The sequence below is a fragment of the Cyanistes caeruleus genome, chromosome 34 (genome assembly GCF_971803275.1).
Source record: "Cyanistes caeruleus chromosome 34, bCyaCae1.hap1.1, whole genome shotgun sequence".
NCBI classification, from domain to species: Eukaryota; Metazoa; Chordata; class Aves; order Passeriformes; family Paridae; genus Cyanistes; species Cyanistes caeruleus.
Genome location: NC_141735.1, coordinates 2056519 through 2077208, shown reverse-complemented (window position 1 = coordinate 2077208; position 20690 = coordinate 2056519). Strand labels below are relative to the sequence as shown.

Here is a 20690-nt window from a genome sequence, read left to right as displayed (position 1 = left end):
CCCAAATCCCCCAAAATTGGGTCACAAACGTCGCAAAAGCCCCCAAATCCCCCCGGGGACCCCCAAAATCATCCCCAAATTCCCCAGGGAACCCCAAATCCTCCCCAGGGACCCCCAAAATGACCCCCAAATCCCCCCTAAATTCCCCAAAATCACCCCCAGACCCCCCAAAATCACCCCCAGGGACCCCCAAATCCCCCTCGGGACCCCCTAAATCCCCCCCAGGGACCCCCAAAATGATCCCCAAATTCCTCAGGGACCCCCAAATCCCCTCAGGGATCCCCAAAATCCCCCTCAGACCCCCCAAATCCCCCCCAGGATCCCCTGAATTCCCCCTCAGACCCCCCAAATCCCCCCAGGGACCCCCAAATCCCCCCCAGGGACCCCCAAAATAACCCCCAAATTCCCTCAGGGACCCCCAAATCCTCCCCAGGGACCCCCAAATGCACTCCAGGACCCCCCAAAATGACCCCCAAAATCCTCCCAGGGACCCCCAAATCCCCCCCAGGATCCCCCAAATCCCCCCCAGGGACCCCCAAATTCCCCTCGGGACCCCCTAAATCCCCCCCAGGGACCCCCAAAATGACCCCCAAATTCCTCAGGGACCCCCAAATCCGCCCCCGGGAACCCCAAAATCCCCCCCAGGGAAACCCAAATCCCCTCAGGGACCCCCAAAATGTCCCCCAAATTCCCCAGGGACCCCCAAAATCCCCCCCAGAGACCCCCAAATCCCCCCAGAGACCCCCAAAATGACCCCCAAATTCCTCAGGGACCCCCAAAACCCCCCAAAGGGACCCCCAAAATCCCCCCCAGGGACCCCCAAATACCTCAGGGACCCCCAAATCCCCTCAGGGATCCCCAAAATCCCCCTCAGACCCCCCAAATCCCGCCCAGGATCCCCCAAATCCCCCCAGAACCCCCCAAAATGACCCCCAAAACTCCCCCGGGACCCCCAAAATGACCCCCAAAACCCCCCCAGGACCCCCCAAAATGACCCCAAAACCCCCCCGGGACCCCCGAACCCCCCCAGCCCCCCCGGGGTTTTTGGGGTCCCACCTTGGGGGCGCGGGCGAAGCGCCCGGTCCGGGTGTCCCGGATACTGCAAATGTCCAACAGCTCCACCTCCTGGGGGGACCCCAAAACCGGTCAGGGACCCCCAAAATCGGGTCAGGGACCCCGAAATCCGGTCAGGGGCCCCCGAAAACGGGTCAGGGACCCCCAAAAACGGGTCAGGGACCCCGAAACCGAGTCAGGGACCCCCAAAACCGGGTCAGGGACCCCGAAACTGGGTCAGGGACCCCCAAAAACGGGTCAGGGACCCCGAAACCGGGTCAGGGACCCCCAAAAATGGGTGAGGGACCCCCAAAACCGGGTCAGGGACCCCGAAATCTGGTCAGGGACCCCCAAAATGGGTCAGGAACCCCCAAAATGGGGTCAGGGACCCCGAAAATCGGGTCAGGGACCCCCAAAAATGGGTCAGGGACACCCAAAACCGGGTCAGGGACCCCCAAAATCGAGTCAGGGACCCCCAAAACCGGGTCAGGGACCCCCAAAAACGGGTTAGGGACCCCAAAAAACGGGTCAGGGAACCCGAAATCGAGTCAGGGACCCCCAGAATGGGGTCAGGGACCCCAAAAATGGATCAGGGACCCCAAAACCGGGTCAGGGACCCCAAAATGGGGTCAGGGACCCCAAAAATGGGTCAGGGACCCCCAAAAACTGCGCCAGACACCCCAAAAATGCATCAGGGACCCCCAAAAATGCATCAGGGCACCCCAAAAAACGGGTCAGGGACCCCAAAACTGGTTCAGGGACCCCCGAAACCGCTCTGGGGACCCCAAAACCAGGTCAGGGACCCCCAAAATCGAGTCAGGGACCCCAAAAATGGATCAGGGACCCCCAAAAATGGATCAGGGACCCCCAAAACCGGGTCAGGGACCCCCAAAATCGAGTCAGGGACCCCAAAAATGGATCAGGGACCCCCAAAATGGGGTCAGGGACCCCCAAAACCGGGTCAGGGACCCCCAAAACCGGGTCAGGGACCCCAAAAATCGAATCAGGGACCCCAAAAGCGGCTCCGTTTCCGGGTGGGGGAGGGGCGGCATTTCCGGGGGGTGGGGGAGGGGCGTGGGAAAATCTCACGGGTCCCATTTTTGGGGTCCCATTTTTGGGGTCCCTTTTTTAGGGTCACTTTTTCGGGGTCCCTTTTTTGGGGTCATTCTTAGGATCACATTTTTTGGGGTCCCTTTTTTTGGGGTCCCTTTTTCGGGGTCCCTTTTTTGGGGTCACAATTTTGAGGTCCCTTTTTTTGGGGTCCCTTTTTTTGGGGTCGTTTTTGGGGTCACAATTTTGGGGTCTTTTTTGGGGGTTCCTTTTTTTAGGATCCCTTTTTTTGGGGTCACATTTTTAGGGTCCCGTTTTTGGGGTCCCTTTTTAGGGTCACTTTTTTGGGGGTCGTTTTTGGGGTCACATTTTTGGGGTCACCTTTTTGGGGTCACTTTTTTGGGGTCGTTTTTGGGGTCCCTTTCTATGGGTTGTTTTAGGGTCCCTTTCTTTGGGGTCCTTTTTTGGGGTCACTTTTTCGGGATCCCTTTTTTGGGGTCCCTTTTTTGGGGTCCCCTTTTTAGGGTCACATTTCTGGGGTCCCTTTTTTGGGGTCCCTTTTTCAGGGTCCCTTTTTCGGGGTCACTTTTTTGGGGTCACTTTTTGGATTCACTTTTTTGGGATCCCCTTTTTTCGGGGTCCCTTTTTCGGGGTCACTTTTTTGGGGTCATTCTTAGGATCACATTTTTTGGGGTCCCTTTTTTTGGGGTCCCTTTTTTTGGGGTCCCTTTTTTTGGGGTCGTTTTTGGGGTCACAATTTTGGGGTCTTTTTTGGGGGTTCCTTTTTTTAGGATCCCTTTTTTTGGGGTCACATTTTTAGGGTCCCGTTTTTGGGGTCCCTTTTTAGGGTCACTTTTTTGGGGGTCGTTTTTGGGGTCCCTTTTTTGGGGTCACTTTTTTTGGGGTCACTTTTTTGGGGTCGTTTTTGGGGCCACTTTCTATGGGTTGTTTTAGGGTCCCTTTCTTTGGGGTCCTTTTTGGGGTCCCATTTTTGGGGTCCCATTTTTGGGGTCCCATTTTCGGGGTCCCATTTTTGGGGTTCCTTTATTTTGGGGTGACTTTCGGGGTCCCATTTTTGGGGTCCCATTTTTGGGGTGACTTTCGGGGTCCCATTTTCGGGGTCAGATTTTTGGGGTCCCATTTTTGGGGTGACTTTCGGGGTCCCATTTTCGGGGTCCCATTTTTGGGGTTCCTTTATTTTGGGGTCCCATTTTCAGGGTCAGAATTTCGGGGTGATTTTCGGGGTCCCATTTTTGGGGTGACTTTCGGGGTCCCGTTTTTGGGGTCCCGTTTTTGGGGTTTCTTTATTTTGGGGTCCCATTTTCAGGGTCAGAATTTCGGGGTGACTTTCGGGGTCCCGTTTTTGGGGTCACGTTTTTGGGGTCCCATTTTTGGGGTGATTTTCGGGGTCCCGTTTTTGGGGTCCCGTTTTCGGGGTCCCGTTTTTGGGGTGACTTTCGGGCTCTCACCGCGCTGGGCCCCGTCCAGTAGAGGAAGAATCCATCGGGGTCGACCCTCAGCGTCACCGGGGTGTGGCTGGGGGGCTCCTGGGGGACCCCAAAAACCTCCTCAGCACCCCAAAAACCTCCTCAGCACCCCAAAAATACACCCCGGACCCCCAAAAACCCACCCGGGACCCCCAAAAACCCCCCTGGGACCCCCAAAATCCCCCCTGGGACCCCCAAAAACCTCCTCAGCACCCCAAAAATCCACCCCGGACACCCAAAAACCCACCCAGGACCCCCAAAATCCCACCCGGGACCCCCAAAATCCCATCCGGGACCCCCAAACCCCCCCCCGGGAACCCCAAAATCCCACCCGGGACCCCCAAAATCCCCCCTGGGACCCCCAAAAACCTCCTCAGCACCCCAAAAATACACCCCGGACCCCCAAAAACCCCCGGGACCCCAAAATCCCACCGGGGACCCCCAAAAACCTCCTCAGCACCCCAAAAACCTCTTCAGCACCCCAAAAATACACCCCGGACCCCCAAAATCCCACCCGGGACCCCCAAAATCCCACCCTGGGACCCCCAAAAACCCCCCCGGGACCCCCAAAAACCCCCCTGGGACCCCCAAAATCCCCCCTGGGACCCCCAAAAACCTCCTCAGCACCCCAAAAATACACCCCGGACCCCCAAAATCCCCCCAGGACCCCCAAAATCCCACCCGGGACCCCCAAAATCCCACCCTGGGACCCCCAAAATCCCACCCGGGACCCCCAAAAACCTCCTCAGCACCCCAAAAATCCACCCCGGACCCTCAAAATCCCACCCGGGACAGCCCAAATCCCCCCTGGGACCCCCCAAATTCCCCCCAGGGGCTCCCAAATCCCCCCCGAACCCCAAATTCCCCCCCAGGACCCCCAAAATTCACCCCGGGACCCCCAAATCCCATCCGGGACCCCCAAAATCCCCCCAAGGACTCCCAAATTCTCCCCCCGAACCCCCAAATTCCTCTCCTGAACCCCAAAATCTCCCCGGGACCCCCCAAAATCCACCCGGGACCCCCCAAAATCCCCCCGGGACCCCCAAATCCCCCCCGGGACCGCCCAAATCCCCCCGGGACCCCCCAAAATCCCCCCTGGGATCCCCCAAATCCACCCCGGGAACCCCAAAATCCCCCCGGGACCCCCCCAAAATCCACCCGGGACCCCCAAAATCCACCCCGGGACCACTCAAACCCCCCCGGGACCCCCCAAAATCCACTCGGGACCCCCAAATCCCCCCAAACCCCAAAATCCCCCCAAGGACCCCCCAAAATCCCCCCGGGACCCCCCAAAATCCACTCGGGACCCCCAAATCCACCCCGGGACCCCCCAAACCCACCCGGGACCCCCCAAAATCCCCCCGGGACCCCCAAATCCCATCCGGGACCCCCCAAATCCCCCCGGGGACCCCCCAAACCCCTCCGGGATCCCCCAAAATCCCCCGGGACCCCCCAAAATCCCCCCTGGGACCCCCCAAAATCCACCCGGGACCCCCCAAATCCCCCCTGGGACCCCCCAAAATCCCCCCTGGGACCCCCCAAATCCCCCCTGGGATCCCCCAAAATCCCCCCTGGGACCCCCCAAAATCCACCCCGGGAACCCCAAAATCCACCCCGGGACCCCCCAAAATTCACCCGGGACCCCCAAAATTCACCCGGGGACCCCAAAATCCCCCCCGAACCCCAAAATCCCACCCAGGACCCCCAAAATTCACCCGGGACCCCCCAAACCCCTCCGGGACCCCCCAAAATCCACCCCGGGAACCCCAAAATCCACCCAGAACCCCCCAAACCCCCCCGGGACCCCCCAAATCCCCCCGGGACCCCCCAAAATCCACCCGGGACCCCCCAAAATCCACCCCGGGAACCCCAAATTCCCCTGGGACCCCCCAAACCCCCCCGGGACCCCCCCAAAATCCACCCGGGACCCCCAAAAACCCCCCCGGGACCCCCCAAAAACCCCCCCGGGACACCCCAAAATCCACCCGGGACCCCCAAATCCCATCCGGGACCCCCCAAATCCCCCCGGGGACCCCCCAAACCCCCCTGGGACCCCCCCAAAATCCACCCGGGACCCCCCAAATCCACCCGGGACCCCCCAAAATCCCCCCTGGGATCCCCCAAATCCACCCCGGGACCCCCAAATCCCCCCCTGAACCCCCAAACCCCCCCGGGACCCCCCAAAATCCACCCGGGACCCCCAAAATTCACCCGGGGACCCCAAAATCCCACCCGGGAACCCCAAAATCCACCCCGGGACACCCCAAACCCCCCTGGGACCCCCCCAAAATCCACCCGGGACCCCCCAAAATCCCCCCAGGACCCCCAAACCCCCCTGGGACCCCCCCAAAATCCACCCGGGACCCCCCAAATCCCCCCCGGGACCCCCAAAATCCACACCGGGACCCCCCAAATCCACCCCGGGACCCCCAAATCCCCCCCTGAACCCCCAAACCCCCCCGGGACCCCCCAAAATCCACCCGGGACCCCCAAAATTCACCCGGGGACCCCAAAATCCCACCCGGGAACCCCAAAATCCACCCCGGGACACCCCAAACCCCCCTGGGACCCCCCCAAAATCCACCCGGGGACCCCCCAAAATCCACCCGGGACCCCCCAAACCCCCCCGGGACCCCCCCAAAATCCACCCGGGACCCCCAAAAACCCCCCCGGGACCCCCCAAAATCCACCCGGGACCCCCCAAACCCCCCCGGGACCCCCAAAATTCACCCGGGGACCCCAAAATCCCACCCGGGACCCCCCAAACCCCCCCGGGACCCCCAAACCCCCCCGGGACCCCAAAATTCCGGGTGGGGGAGGGGCCGCCCCTCCCCCCAGGACTTTGCCCCCCATAAAATCCCGGAATGGGGGGAGGGGGGGGAACCCCAACATCTGCAGCCCCTCCCCCACCCCCCAACATCTGCAGCCCCTCCCCCACCCCGGGGAAATTCGGGGGGGTCCCGGGGGGGGGGGACCCAAATTCTCATTTTCTGACCCCAAAAAACGGGGTCAGGTCGGGAAATGGGGACGGGGGGGTCCCGGGGGGGTTTGGGGGGTCCCGGGGGGATTTGGGGGGTCCCGGAGGGGGTTTGGGGGTCCCGGGGGGATTTGGGGGGTCCCAGGTGGGGTTTGGGGTGGATTTGGGGGGTCCCGGGGGGGATTTGAGGGGTCCCAGGTGGGGTTTGGGGGAGATTTGGGGGGTCCAGGGGGGATTTGGGGGGTCCCGGGGGGGATTTGGAGGGTCCCGGGGGGGTTTGGGGGGTCCCGGGGGGGGTTTGGGGGGGGGATTTGGGGGGTCCCGGGGGGATTTGGGGGGTCCCAGGGGGGATTTGGGGGGTCCCGGAGGGGATTTGGGGGGTCCCTGGGGGGGATTTGAGGGGTCCCAGGTGGGGTTTGGGGGAGATTTGGGGGGTCCAGGGGGGATTTGGGGGGTCCCGGGGGGGATTTGGAGGGTCCCGGGGGGATTTGGGGGGTCCCAGGGGGGATTTGGGGGGTCCCGGAGGGGATTTGGGGGGTCCCTGGGGGGGATTTGGGGGGTCCCGGGGGGATTTTGGGGGTCCTGGGGGGGATTTGGGGGAGATTTGGGGGGTCCTGGGGGGATTTGGGGGGTCGCGGGGGGGGTTGGGGGTGAGATTTGGGGGTCCCGGGGGGTTTTGGGGGGTCAGGGGGGGATTTGGGGGGTCCCGGGGGGATTTGGGGGCGATTTGGGGGGTCCCAGGGGGATTTGGGGGGTCCTGGGGGGATTTGGGGGGTCCCGGGGGGATTTGGGGGGTCCTGGGGGGGATTTTGGGGGTCCCGGGTGGACCGGGGGGGATTTTGGGGAGATTTGGGGGGGTTTGGGGGGAGATTTGGGGGGTCCCAGGGGAGATTTTTGGGAAATCTGGGGGGGTTTGGGACAATTTTGGGGGTCCCGGTATAATTTTGGGGGGTCGCAGCTGGGTTTGGGGGGTTCGGGTGGATTTGGGGGGTCCCGGGTGGATTTGGGGGGTCCCAGATGGGGTTTGGGGGGGGATTTGGGGGGTCCCAGGGGGGATTTTGGGGAGATTTGGGGGGGTTGGGACAATTTTGGGGGGTCCAGGGGGGGTTTTGGGGGGTTCGGGGGTCCCGGCTCGAGTTCGGGGGTCCCGGTTCGGGTCCCGGTTCGGGTCCGGTTCGGGGTCAGGGGTCCCGGTTTGGGGTTCAGGGTCGGGTCCCGGTTCGGGTCCCGGTTCGGGGTCAGGGGTTGGGGGTCCCGGTTCGGGGTCAGGGGTTGGGGGTCCCGGTTCGGGGTCGGGTCCCGGTTCGGGGTCAGGGTTTGGGGGTCCCTGTTCGGGTCCCGGTTCGGGGTCAGGGGTTGGGGGTCCCGGTTCGGGTCCGGTTCGGGGTCAGGGGTTGGGGGTCCCGGTTCGGGTCCGGTTCGGGGTCAGGGGTCCCGGTTCGGGGTCAGGGGTTGGGGGTCCCGGTTCGGATCCCGGTTCGGGTCCCGGTTCGGGGTCAGGGGTTGGGGGTCCCGGTTCGGGTCCCGGTTCGGGGTCAGGGGTTGGGGGTCCCGGTTCGGGTCCCGGTTCGGGGTCAGGGGTTGGGGGTCCCGGTTCGGGTCCGGTTTGGGGTCCAGGGGTTGGGGGTCCCGGTTCGGGTCCGGTTCGGGTCTGGTTCGGGGTCAGGGGTCCCGGTTCGGGTCCCGGTTCGGGTCCGGTTCGGGGTCAGGGGTTGGGGGTCCCGGTCTGGGTCCGGTTTGGGGTCAGGGGTTGGGGGTCCCGGTTCGGGTCCCGGTTCGGGGTCAGGGGTTGGGGGTCCCGGTTCGGGTCCGGTTCGGGTTCAGGGTCGGGTTCGGAATCCGGGCTTGGGTTCAGGGTCGGGGTCGGGGTCGGGTCCCGGTTCAGGGTCGGGTCCCGGTTCGGGATTCAGGGTCGGGTCCCGGTTGGGTTCGGGGTCCCGGTTTGGGGTTCAGGGTCGGGTCCCGGTTCGGATCCCGGTTCGGGGTCGGGTCCCGGTTCGGGATTCAGGGTCGGGTCCCGGTTCGGATCCCGGTTCGGGTTCGGGGTCCCGGTTTGGGGTTCAGGGTCGGGTTCGGGGTCGGGGTCCCGGTTGGGTTGGGGTCCCGGTTCTGGTCCCGGTTGGGTTGGGGTCCCGGTTGGGTCGGGGTCCCGGTTGGGGTCCCGGTTCGGTTCGGGTCCCGGTTGGGTTGGGGGTCCCGGTTCGGTTCGGGTCCCGGTTGGGTTGGGGGTCCCGGTTCGGTTCGGGTCCCGGTTGGGTTGGGGTCCCGGTTGGGGTCCCGGTTGGGTTCGGGCTCCCGGTTCTGGTCCCGGTTGGGTTGGGGTCCCGGTTGGGGTCCCGGTTGGGTTGGGGGTCCCGGTTGGGTTGGGGTCCCGGTTGGGGTCCCGGTTCGGTTCGGGTCCCGGTTGGGTTGGGGGTCCCGGTTGGGTTGGGGGTCCCGGTTGGGTTCGGGCTCCCGGTTCGGGTCCGGTTCGGTTCGGGTCCCGGCACTCACCTCTTCCCAGCGGATGAATTTGCTGCCCCGCACGAGCAGCTCGGGCACGCGCGGCGGCTCCAGCGGGAGCGCGCCCGGAACCGGAACCGGACCCGGCACCGGACCCGGCACCGGCACAGAACCGGCACCGGAACTCGGAACCGGGGCAGAACCGGGACCGGAACTCGGCACCGGGGCAGAACCGGCACCGGAACTCGGCACCGGGGCAGAACCGGCACCGGGACCCGAGCCCGGGACAGAACCGGGACCGGAACTCGGCACCGGCACGGAACCGGGACCGGAACTCGGCACCGGCACGGAACCGGCACCGGAACTCGGCACCGGCACAGAACCGGCACCGGGACCCGGACCCGGGACGGAACCGGCACCGGAACTCGGCACCGGGACGGAACCGGGCCCCGGCACCGACCCAGACCCCGGGACCGGGACCGGGAGCGGCGCCGCCATCGCTGCCGGGAGGGGGCGTGGCCAGGGGAGGGGCGTGGCCGGCGCGCGGGTGTCAATCACGAGGGCGCGGCCCGGGCTGGGTGCGGTCAATGACCCCTTGACCCGGAAAGGGGCGTGGCCTAACGGGGCGCGACCTGGGGGGCGTGTCTATGGTAATGAGGGACGGCGTTCTACACGGCGAGTGGGCGTGGCCACGAGTGGGAGTGGCCTCCGTGGGCGTGTCCCCGCGCGGACACAAAGGAGCCCCCGCGGCGGCGGAAGCGGCGGCGGCGCGTGGGGGGGGGCGTGGCCGGCGGTGGGCGTGGCCCCGGCGGGGGCGTGGCCGCTTCCGGTCGGTGGTCCCGGCATGGCGGAGCCGCGCGGCGGCCCCGGGCCCCCCCCGGCCGCGGCCGCAGCCCCGCCCGGAGCCGCGCCCGCCCCGCCCGGGCCCCGCGTTTGCTTCGCGGCGGCGGCGGCGGCGGCGGCGGCGGCGGCGGCGGAGGAGGGCCCGGGGCGGGGCCGCGGGAAGGTGACGGTGCGCTACGACCGCCGCGAGCTCCGCAAGCGGCTGCACCTGGAGGAGTGGATCCTGGCACAGCTGACGGCGCTCTACGACTGCCGGGTACCGGCACCCGAACCGGGATCGGAACCGGCACCGGGCGTGGGGGGAACCGGGATAGGAACCGGGATAGGAACCGGGCATGGCGGGAACCGGGATCCGAACCGGCACCGGGCGTGGGGGGAACCGGGATCCGAACCGGCACCGGGCATGGCGGGAGCCGGGATCCGAACCGGGATCGGAACCGGGACCGGGCATGGCGGGGATCCGAACCGGCACCGGCACCGGGCGTGGGGGGAACCGGGATCCGAACCGGGATCGGAACCGGCACCGGGCGTGGGGGGAGCCGGGATCCGAACCGGGACCGGGCGTGGGGGGAACCGGGATCCGAACCGGGACCGGGCATGGCGGGAGCCGGGATCCGAACCGGCACCGGGCATGGCGGGAACCGGGATCGGAACCGGGACCGGGCATGGGGGGATCGGGATCCGAACCGGGACCGGGCATGGGGGGATCGGGATCCGAACCGGGACCGGGCATGGCGGGAGCCGGGATCGGAACCGGGACCGGGCATGGGGGGAACCGGGATAGGAACCGGTACCGGGGATGGCGGGGATCGGAACCGGCACCGGCACCGGGCATGGGGGGAGCCGGGATCGGAACCGGGATCGGAACCGGCACCGGACACGGGGGGGTTCCGAACCGGGATGGGGGGAACCGGGATCGGAACCGGGATCGGAACCGGGATCGGAACCGGCACCGGGGATGGGGATGGCGGAAATCGGGATCGGAACCGGGATGGGGACAGGGGAGGGGATCGGAACCGGCACCGGACACGGGGGTGTTCCAAACCGGGATGGGGGGAGCCGGGATCGGAACCGGGATGGGGACAGGGGAGGGGATCCGAACCGGGACTGGAACCGGGACCGGACACGGGGGGGTTCCAAACCGGGATGGGGGGAGCCGGGATCGGAACCGGGACCGGAACCAGCACCGAGGGGGGGGGATCAGAACCGGGGGCATGGGCGGGACCGGCTCCAGGACCCCCTTGGGACCTCAAAATCCCCCCAAACCCGACCCTAAAATCATCCCCAATCAATCCCCAAAATCATCCCAAAATCACCCCAAAATCACCCCAAAATCACCCCAAAATTACCCCAAAATCACCCCAAATCAATCCCCAGAATCACCCCGAAATCACCCCAAAATTACCCCAAAATCATCCCAAATCAATCCCAAAATCATCCCAAAATCACCCCAAATCAATCCCAAAATCACCCCAAATCAATCCCCAGAATCACCCCAAAATCATCCCAAAATTACCCCAAAATTACCCCAAAATCACCCCAAAATCATCCCAAATCAATCCCCAAAATCACCCCAAAATCATCCCCAAATCATCCCCAAAATCACCCCGAAATCACCCCAAAATTACCCCAAATCAATCCACAGAATCATCCCCAAAATCACCCCAAAATCACCCCAAAATCACCCCAAAATCATCCCAAATCAATCCCCAAAATCACCCCAAAATCATCCCCAAATCATCCCCAAAATTACCCCAAATCAATCCCCAGAATCACCCCAAAATCACCCCAAAATTACCCCAAAATCATCCCAAATCAATCCCCAAAATCACCCCAAAATCAACCCAAATCACCCCAAAATCAACCCAAAATTACCCCAAATCAATCCCCAAAATCATCCCGAAATTAATCCCAAAATCATCCCAAATCTGTCCCTAAAATCATCCCAAAACCACCCCAAATCAATCCCCAAAATCACCTCAAAATCCTCTCAAATCAATCCCCAAAATCCCCCCAAAACCACCCCAAACCACCCCAAAATCATCCCCAGAATCCCCCCAAAATCATCCCAAAATCAATCCCCAAACCAATCCTAAAATCACCCCAAAATCATCCCAAATCCATCCCTAAAATCACCCCAAAATCATCCCCAAATCATCCCCAAAATCACCCCGAAATCACCCCAAAATTACCCCAAATCAATCCACAGAATCATCCCCAAAATCACCCCAAAATCACCCCAAAATCACCCCAAAATCATCCCAAATCAATCCCCAAAATCACCCCAAAATCATCCCCAAATCATCCCCAAAATTACCCCAAATCAATCCCCAGAATCACCCCAAAATCACCCCAAAATTACCCCAAAATCATCCCAAATCAATCCCCAAAATCACCCCAAAATCAACCCAAATCACCCCAAAATCAACCCAAAATTACCCCAAATCAATCCCCAAAATCATCCCGAAATTAATCCCAAAATCATCCCAAATCTGTCCCTAAAATCATCCCAAAACCACCCCAAATCAATCCCCAAAATCACCTCAAAATCCTCTCAAATCAATCCCCAAAATCCCCCCAAAACCACCCCAAACCACCCCAAAATCATCCCCAGAATCCCCCCAAAATCATCCCAAAATCAATCCCCAAACCAATCCTAAAATCACCCCAAAATCATCCCAAATCCATCCCTAAAATCACCCCAAATCAATCCCAAAATCAATCCCAAAACCAATCCTAAAATCACCCTAAAACCACCCCAAAATCCCCCCAAATCAATCCCAAAACCATTCCAAAACCAATCCCAAAACCAATCCTAAAACCGCCCCAAAACCGCCCCAAAATCCCCCCAAATCAATCCCAAAATCACCCCAAAATCCCCCAAAACCATCCTAAAATCACCCCAAAATCCCCCCCAAATCAATCCCATAATCACCCCAAAACCACCCCAAACTCAATCCCAAAATCAATCCCAAAATCACCCCAAAACCACCCCAAACTCAATCCCAAAATCAATCCCAAAATCACCCTAAAACCGCCCCAAAATCAATCCTAAAATCACCCCAAAATCAATCCCAAAATCAATCCTAAAACCACCCCAAAACCAACCCCAAAATCATCCCAAATCAATCCCAAAATCAATCCCAAAATCTCCCCAAATCAATCCCAAAAACACCCCAAAACCGCCCCAAAATCGACCCCAAAATTAACCCCAAAACCACCCCAAAATCATCCCAAAACCAATCCCAAAATCACCCCAAAATCCCCCCAAAATCACCCCAAAATCACCCCAAAATCAATCCCAAAATCACCCTAAAACCACCCCAAAACGACCCCAAAACCAATCCTAAAATCACCCTAAAACCACTCCAAATTCCCCCAAATTCCCCCAAAATCACCCCAAAATCAATCCCAAAATCCCCCCAAAATCAACCCAAAATCAATTCCAAAACCACCCCAAAATCCCCCCAAAACCGCCCCAAAATCCCCCCAATCCCCCCAGAATCTCCCGGTTCCCCGTGACCCCGAACGCCCCCCCCGGTCCAGCCCCACCCCCCCCGGAGACCCCCGGGGACCCCAAATTGGGGCCTCTCCCCTCCCCCCAAACCTGCAGGACCCCCCGAATCCCCCGGGACCCCCCAAACCTGCAGGACCCCCCGAATCCCCCGGGACCCCCCCCAAATCCCCCGGGACCCCCGAATCCCCCGGGACCCCCCAAACCTCCAGGACCCCCCGAATTCCCCAGGACCCCCCCAAATCCCCCGGGACCCCCCAAATCCCCCGGGACCCCCCAAATCCCCCGGGACCCCCCGAATTCCCGGGACCCCCCGAATCCCCCGGGACCCCCCAAATCCCCTGGGACCCCCAAATTCCCCGGGACCCCCAAACCTCCAGGACCCCCCGAATCCTCCGGGACCCCCCAAACCTCCAGGACCCCCCGAATTCCCCGGGACCCCCCGAATTCCCGGGACCCCCCGAATCCCCCGGGACCCCCCAAACCTCCAGGACCCCCCCAATTCCCCAGGACCCCCCCAAACCTCCGGGACCCCCCCAAATCCCCCGGGACCCCCCAAACCTGCAGGACCCCCCAAATTCCCCGGGACCCCCCAAACCTCCAGGACCCCCCAAATCCCCGGGACCCCCCGAATCCCCCGGGACCCCCCGAATCCCCCGGGACCCCCCCAAATCCTCCGGGACCCCCAAACCTCCAGGACCCCCCAAATCCCCGGGACCCCCCGAATCCCCCGGGACCCCCCCAAATCCTCCGGGACCCCCAAACCTGCAGGACCCCCCAAATCCCCCGGGACCCCCCAAACCTCCAGGACCCCCCGAATTCCCCGGGACGCCCCCAAATCCCCCCGGGACCCCCCGAATCCCCCGGGACCCCCCGAATCCTCCGGGACCCCCTGAATTCCCGGGACCCCCCCGAATCCCCCAGGACCCCCAAATCCCCCGGGACCCCCCTGAATCCCCCGGGACCCCCCGAATTCCCGGTCCAGGGGCCCCGTCCCCGTTTCTGGGGGTGTTTCTGGGGGTCCTGCCCTGATTTGGGGTCCCCCCCCCGCCCCCCAGGAGGAGGAAATTCCGGAGCTGGAGATCGACGTGGACGAGCTGCTGGACATGGAGAGCGACGGCGCCCGCAGCGCCCGCGTCCAGGTACCCCCGTCACCCCGAAACACCCCAAAATCACCCCGAAACAACCCGGAATCACACCAAAACACTCCAAAATCACCCTGAAACACCCCAAAACACCCCAAAATCACACCAAAACACCCCAAAACACACCAAAATCACCCTGAAACACCCCAAAACACACCAAAACACACCAAAACACTCCAAAACACACCAAAATCACCCGGAAACACCCCGGAATCACACCAAAACACCCCGGAATCACCCCAAAATCACACCAAAACACCCCAAAATCACACCAAAACACCCCAAAATCACCCCGAAACACCCCTGAATCAGCCTAAAACAACCCAAAATCACCCAGAATCACACCAAAACACCCCAAAATCACCCCGAAACACCCCAAAACACCCCAAAATCACCCCGAAACACCCCAAAACACCCATGAATCACCCTGAAACACCCCTGAATCAGCCTAAAACACCCTAAAATCACCCCGAAACACCACAAAATCACCCTGAAACACCCCAAAATCACCCAGAATTACCCCAAAACACACCAAAACACCTCAATCACCCCAAAACACCCCTGAATCACCCTAAAACACCCCAAAATCACCCTAAAACACCCCAGAATCACCCAGAATTACCCCAAAACACCCCAGAATCACCCTAAAACAACCCAAAATCCCCAAAATCCCCCAAAATCCCCCCAAATCCCCCAAAATCCTCCAAAATCCCCCCAAAATCCCCCCAAAATCCCCAAAATCCTCCAAAATTCCCCCAAAATCCCCCCAAAATCCCCAAAATCCCCCAAAATTCCCCCAAAATCCTCCCCAAATCCCCCAAAATCCTCCAAAATTCCCCCAAAATCCCCCCAAAATCCCCAAAATCCCCCAAAATTCCCCCAAAATCCTCCCCAAATCCCCCCAAATCCCCCAAAATCCTCCAAAATTCCCCCAAAATCCCCCAAAATCTCCTCAATTCCCCCCAAAATCCCCCCCAAAATCCCCCCAAATCCCCCCCAAATCCCCCCCCAATCCCCCCAAACCCCCCAGACCCGTGGCCGGGGGGGGGGAAGGGCTGAGGGATGGGGGAGGGGAGGTTTTGGGGACCCCTCCCCAAATTTTGGGGTCCCCTGAGCCCCCGGTGCCCCCCCAGGAAATCCTCGTGGACTGTTACAAACCCACCGAGGTGAGCGGGGAGGGGCGGGGCTGGGGGGATTTGGGGGGGCTGGGGGGATTTGGGGGGAATTTGGGGGGGGTTTGGGGGGAATTTGGGGGGAATTTGGGGGGGATTTGGGGGGAATTTGGGGGGGGCTTGGGGGGGATTTGGGGGGGATTTGGGGGATTTTGGGGTGAATTTGGGGGAATTTTGGGGGGATTTGGGGAGGATTTGGGGGGATTTTGGGGGGGTTTGGGGGGGATTTGGGGGTGAATTTGGGGTGGATTTGGGGGGATTTTGGGGGGAATTGGGGGGATTTTGGGGGGGGTTTGGGGGATTTTTGGGGGGATTTTGGGGGGATTTTGGGGAATTTAGGGGATTTTTGGGGGGGATTTGGGGGGATTTTGGGGGGGTTTTGGGGGATTTTGAGGGGGTTTGGGGGGATTTGGGGGGATTTTTGGGGGGATTTGGGTGGAATTTGGGGGATTTTGGCGGGATTTGGGGAGGATTTTGGGGAATTTGGGGGAATTTTGGGGGGGATTTTGAGGGGGTTTGGGAGGATTTTGAGTGAATTTTGGGGGGAATTTGGGGGAATTTTGGGGGGGATTTGGGGGATTTTGGGGGGGATTTGGGGGGATTTTAGGGGTTTGGGGGATTTAGGGGATTTTTGGGGAATTTTGGGATTTTGGGGGGGTTTGGGGGGATTTGGGGTGAATTTGGGGGGCTGGGGGATTTTGGGGGATTTTGGGGGATTTTGAGTGAATTTTGGGGTGAATTTTGGGGGATTTTGGGGGGATTTTGGGGGGATTTAGGGGATTTTTGGGGGGATTTTGGGGGGGATTTTGAGGGGGTTTGGGGAGATTTTGAGTGAATTTGGGGTGAATTTGGGGGGATTTTGGGGGGATTTTGGGGATTTTGGGGGGGATTTTGGGGGATTTTGGGGTGAATTTGGGGGGATTTTGGGGGTTTGGGGGGATTTTGGGGGGAATTTGGGGGAATTTTGGGGGGATTTGAGGAGATTTTGGGGGGGTTTTGGGGGGATTTTGGGGGGATTTTGGGGAATTTAGGGGATTTGGGGGGGATTTTGGGGGGGCTGGGGGGATTTGGGGGGATTTTGGGGGGATTTGGGGGGGATTTGGGGGGATTTTGGGGGAAATTGGGGGGATTTTGGGGGGGTATTTTGGGGGGGCTGGGGGGGATTTGGGGGGTTTGGGGGGGATTTTGGGGGGATTTTGGGGGGATTGGGGGGATTTTGGGGGGGATTTGGGGGGAATTTTGGGATTTTAGGGGATTTTTGGGGAATTTGGGGGATTGGGGGATTTGGGGGAATTTGGGGAATTTAGGGGATTTTTGGGGGATTTGGGGGGGATTTGGGGGATTTTGGGGGGATTTGAGGGGATTTCGGGGAGGATTTGGGGGTGAATTTGGGGGGGGATTGGGGGGTTTGGGGGGATTTTGGGGGGATTTTGGGGGGGTTTGGGGGATTTTTGGGGGGATTTGGGGGGGATTTGGGGGATTTTTGGGGGATTTTGGGGGGATTTAGGGGATTTTGGGGGGATTTTGAGGGGGTTTGGGGGGATTTTGAGTGAATTTTGGGAGGAATTTGGGGGATTTTGGGGGGATTTGGGGGCTTTTTGGGGGTTTGGGGGATTTTGGGGAATTTAGGGGATTTTGGGGGGATTTGAGGGGATTTGGGGATTTTTGGGGGATTTTGGGGGGGCTGGGGGGGTTTTGGGGCGGCTGGGGGGGATTTGGGGGATTTTGGGGGGGATTTGGGGGAATTTTGGGGGGGATTTGAGGAGATTTTGGGGGGGTTTTGGGGGATTTTGAGGGGATTTGGGGGGATTTTGGGGGGATTTTGGGGATTTTGAGGGGATTTGGGGTGGATTTGGGGGATTTTGGGGAATTTAGGGGATTTTTGGGGGGACTTGGGGGGGATTTGGGGGTTTGGGGGGGGATTTGGGGGGATTTTGGGGGGATTTGGGGGGATTTTAGGGGATTTTTGGGGGGATTCTGGGGGGATTTGGGGGGATTTTGGGATTTTGGGGGGATTTTGGAGGGATTGGGGGTTTGGGGGATTTTGGGGAATTTCGGGGAATTTTGGGGGGATTTGAGGGGATTTAGGGGATTTTGGGGGGATTTTGGGGTGAATTTGGGGGAATTTTGGGGGGGATTTGGGGGGATTTTAGGGGGTTTGGGGGATTTTAGGGATTTTTGGGGGGATTTTTGGGGATTGTGGGGTTTGGGGGAATTTTGGGGAATTTAGGGGGATTTTGGGGGGATTTTGGGGGGATTTGGGGGAATTTTGGGGGCATTTGGGGATTTGGGGTTTGGGGATTTTTGGGGATTGGGGATTTTGGGGGATTTTGGGGGGATTTTGGTGAATTTAGGGGATTTTGGGGGGATTTTGAGGGGGATTGGGGGGATTTGGGGGGATTTTTGGGGGGATTTGGGGGATTTTTGGGGGGATTTTGAGGGGGTTTGGGGGGATTTTTGAGTGAATTTTGGGGGGGATTTGGGGGGATTTTGGGGGGATTTGGGGGGATTTGGGGGATTTTGGGGTATTTTGGGGGGATTGGGGGATTTGGGGGGATTTTGAAGAATTTGGGGGATTTTGGGGGGATTGAGGGTTTTGGGGGAGGATTTGGGGGGATTTTGGGGAAGATTTGGGGGATTAGGGATTTTAGGGGATTTTTGGGGGATTTTGGGGGGATTTAGGGATTTTGGGGGGGATTTGAGGTTTGGAGATTTGGGGGAGGATTTGGGGGTTGGGGATTTGGGATTGGGGGATTTGGGGATTTTGGGGGGTTGAGGAGATTTTGGGGGGATTTGAGGAGATTTGGGGAGATTTTGAGGGATTTGGGGGGTTCAGGGGGTTTAGGGGGATTTTGGGGTGGATTTAGGGAGGAAATTTTTGCGGGATTTGAGGAGATTTTGGGGAATTTTGGGGGATTTGGGGGGGATTGGGGATTGGGGGGATTGGGGGATTGGGGATTTGTGATTTTAGGGATTTTTGGGGGGATTTTGGGATTTTGGGGGGGATTTTTTTGGGATTTGGGGGGATTTTGGGGGATTTGGGGGGGATTTTGGGGGATTTGGGGAAGGATTTAGGGGATTTTGGGGGAATTGAGATTTTGGGGGGATTTTTAGGGATTTTGGGGGGGATTTGGGGGAACTTCAGGGGGATTTGGGGGATTTTGAGTGAATTTTGGGGGGATTTTGGGGAATTTTGGGGGGAATTTGGGGGGATTTTGGGGGGATTTGGGGGATTTTTGGGGGGATTTGAGGGGATTTTGGGGGGATTTGGGGAGGATTGGGGGGAATTTGAGGGATTTTAGTGGATTTTTGGGGGATTTAGGATTTTGGGGGGATTTAGGGGGATTTGAGGGGATTTTGGGGTGAATGTGGGGGAATTTTGGGGGATTTGGGGGGAATTTGGGGGGGAATTTTCAGGGATTTTGGGGGGATTTTGAGGGAATTTTCAGGATTTTGGGATTTTGGGGGAATTCTCAGGGATTTTGGGAGGGATTTTGGGCGGAATTTTCAGGGATTTTGGGGGATTTTTGGGGGGAATTTTCAGGGATTTTGGGGTTGGATCCCCCCAGGATTTTGGGGGAATTTGGGGGGAATTTTCAGGGTTTTGGGGAAATTTGGGGGGAATTTGGGGTGATTTTCAGGGATTTTGGGGGGAATTTGAGGGAATTTTCAGGGATTTTGGGGGGAATTTTCAGGGATTTTGGGGGGGATTTGAGGGAATTTTTCAGGGATTTGGGGGGATTTTTGGGGGGAATTTGGGGGAATTTTGGTGGGAATTTTCAGGGATTTTGGCGTTGGATCCCCCCAGGATTTTGGGGGATCTTTGGGGAGAATTTTCAGGGATTTTGGGGGAATTTTGGGGGGGGTTTTCAAGAATTTTGGGGGGATTTTCAGGGATTTTGGGGTTGGATCCCCCCAGGATTTTGGGGGAATTTTCAGGGATTTTGGGGGGGATTTTCAGGGAATTTGGGGGGATTTTTGGGGGAATTTTCAGGGATTTTGTGGGGATTTTTGGGGGGAATTTTCAGGGAATTTGGGGGAATTTTGAAGGGATTTTGGGAAAATTATGGGGGGGAATTTTTAGGGATTTTGAGGGAATTTTCAGGGAATTTTGGGGGATTTTCAGGGATTTTGGGGGGATTTTCAGGGATTTGGGGGGATTTTTGGGGTTGGATCCCCTCAGGATTTTGGGGGATTTTTGGGGGAATTTTCAGGGTTTTGGGGGAATTTTGGAGGGATTCTCAAGAATTTTGGGGGGGAATTTTCAGGGATTTTGGGGGAATTTTGGGCGGAATTTTCAGGGATTTTGGGGAAATTTTGGGGGGGAATTTTCAGGGATTTTGGGGAAATTTGGGGGGGATTTTTGGGGAAATTTTCAGGGATTTTGGGGGGATTTTGGGGAAATTTTGGGGGGGAATTTGGGGATGATTTTCAGGGATTTTGGGAGGGATTTTTGGGTGATTTTCATGGAATTTTTCGGAATTCGGGTTTCAACCCCCCCAACATTTCGAGGGAATTTTTTGTGAGCAATTTCAGGGACCCCCCCCCCCCTCCCCCTCCCCCCAAATGAATTTCGGGGTTCCCCTGACCCCCCCTTTTCCCCCCCCAGGCGTTCGTGGGGGATCTCCTGGAGAAAATTCGGGGGATGCAAAAACTCAACACCCCCCAAAAAAAATAACCCCAAAACTCGGGGAAACCCCCCCAAAAAAATCCAGGGGGGGGTGGAACCCCCAAAATTTCTCATCCCCACCCCAATTTTGGGGGACCCCTCCATTTTTGGGGTCCCCCCCCTGCAGCGATAATCACTCCCCCCCCTCCCCCACTGGTTTTGGGGGGTCCTGGGAGGGATTTTGGGGGGAATTTGGGGTTTTTTGGGGGGATTTTTTTTTAGTTTTTTTTTTAAAGATTTGGGGGTGTTTTGGGGGAGGGGTTGGGGTTGTTTTTATATGGGTTTAATAAAAGCACATTTGACATTTTTGGCCCCTTTTTTTGTCGTTTTTCACCCCA

At 59.4% G+C, this 20690-nt stretch overlaps 2 protein-coding genes across 2 annotated transcripts in view; one reads left to right on the top strand and one right to left on the bottom strand.

The window, feature by feature from the left end:
* LOC147647791 (1-phosphatidylinositol 4,5-bisphosphate phosphodiesterase beta-3-like) overlaps nucleotides 1–9535 on the bottom strand; it is an 87866-nt gene extending 78331 nt beyond the window's left edge. Inside the window, exons 1-3 of the mRNA XM_086870881.1 lie at nucleotides 9061–9535; nucleotides 3573–3650; nucleotides 1057–1125 (exon numbers count right to left, since the gene is read on the bottom strand). Coding sequence (XP_086727007.1) covers nucleotides 1057–1125; nucleotides 3573–3650; nucleotides 9061–9507 — 594 coding nt within the window. The 5' untranslated portion in view covers nucleotides 9508–9535. The remainder of the gene's footprint in view (nucleotides 1–1056; nucleotides 1126–3572; nucleotides 3651–9060) is intronic.
* Nucleotides 9536–9837: 302 nt separating this feature from the next.
* On the top strand, nucleotides 9838–20658 carry PPP1R14B (protein phosphatase 1 regulatory inhibitor subunit 14B). Its single transcript, XM_086871149.1, has 4 exons — nucleotides 9838–10108; nucleotides 14425–14508; nucleotides 15645–15677; nucleotides 20293–20658. Exons 1-4 carry the CDS (start codon nucleotides 9854–9856, stop codon nucleotides 20359–20361), a joined length of 441 nt encoding a protein of 146 aa, XP_086727275.1. The 5' UTR covers nucleotides 9838–9853; the 3' UTR covers nucleotides 20362–20658.
* The last annotated feature ends 32 nt before the right edge of the window (nucleotides 20659–20690 follow it).

Bases quoted from the DNA above. Each gene is read 5' to 3' on its own strand.
- PPP1R14B (XM_086871149.1), top strand. From the start codon at position 9,854: ATGGCGGAGCCGCGCGGCGGCCCCGGGCCCCCCCCGGCCGCGGCCGCA. The intron at 10,109-14,424 runs GTACCGGCACCC...CCCGCCCCCCAG, and splicing joins CGGCGCTCTACGACTGCCGG to GAGGAGGAAATTCCGGAGCT. The intron at 14,509-15,644 runs GTACCCCCGTCA...GTGCCCCCCCAG, and splicing joins CCCGCAGCGCCCGCGTCCAG to GAAATCCTCGTGGACTGTTA.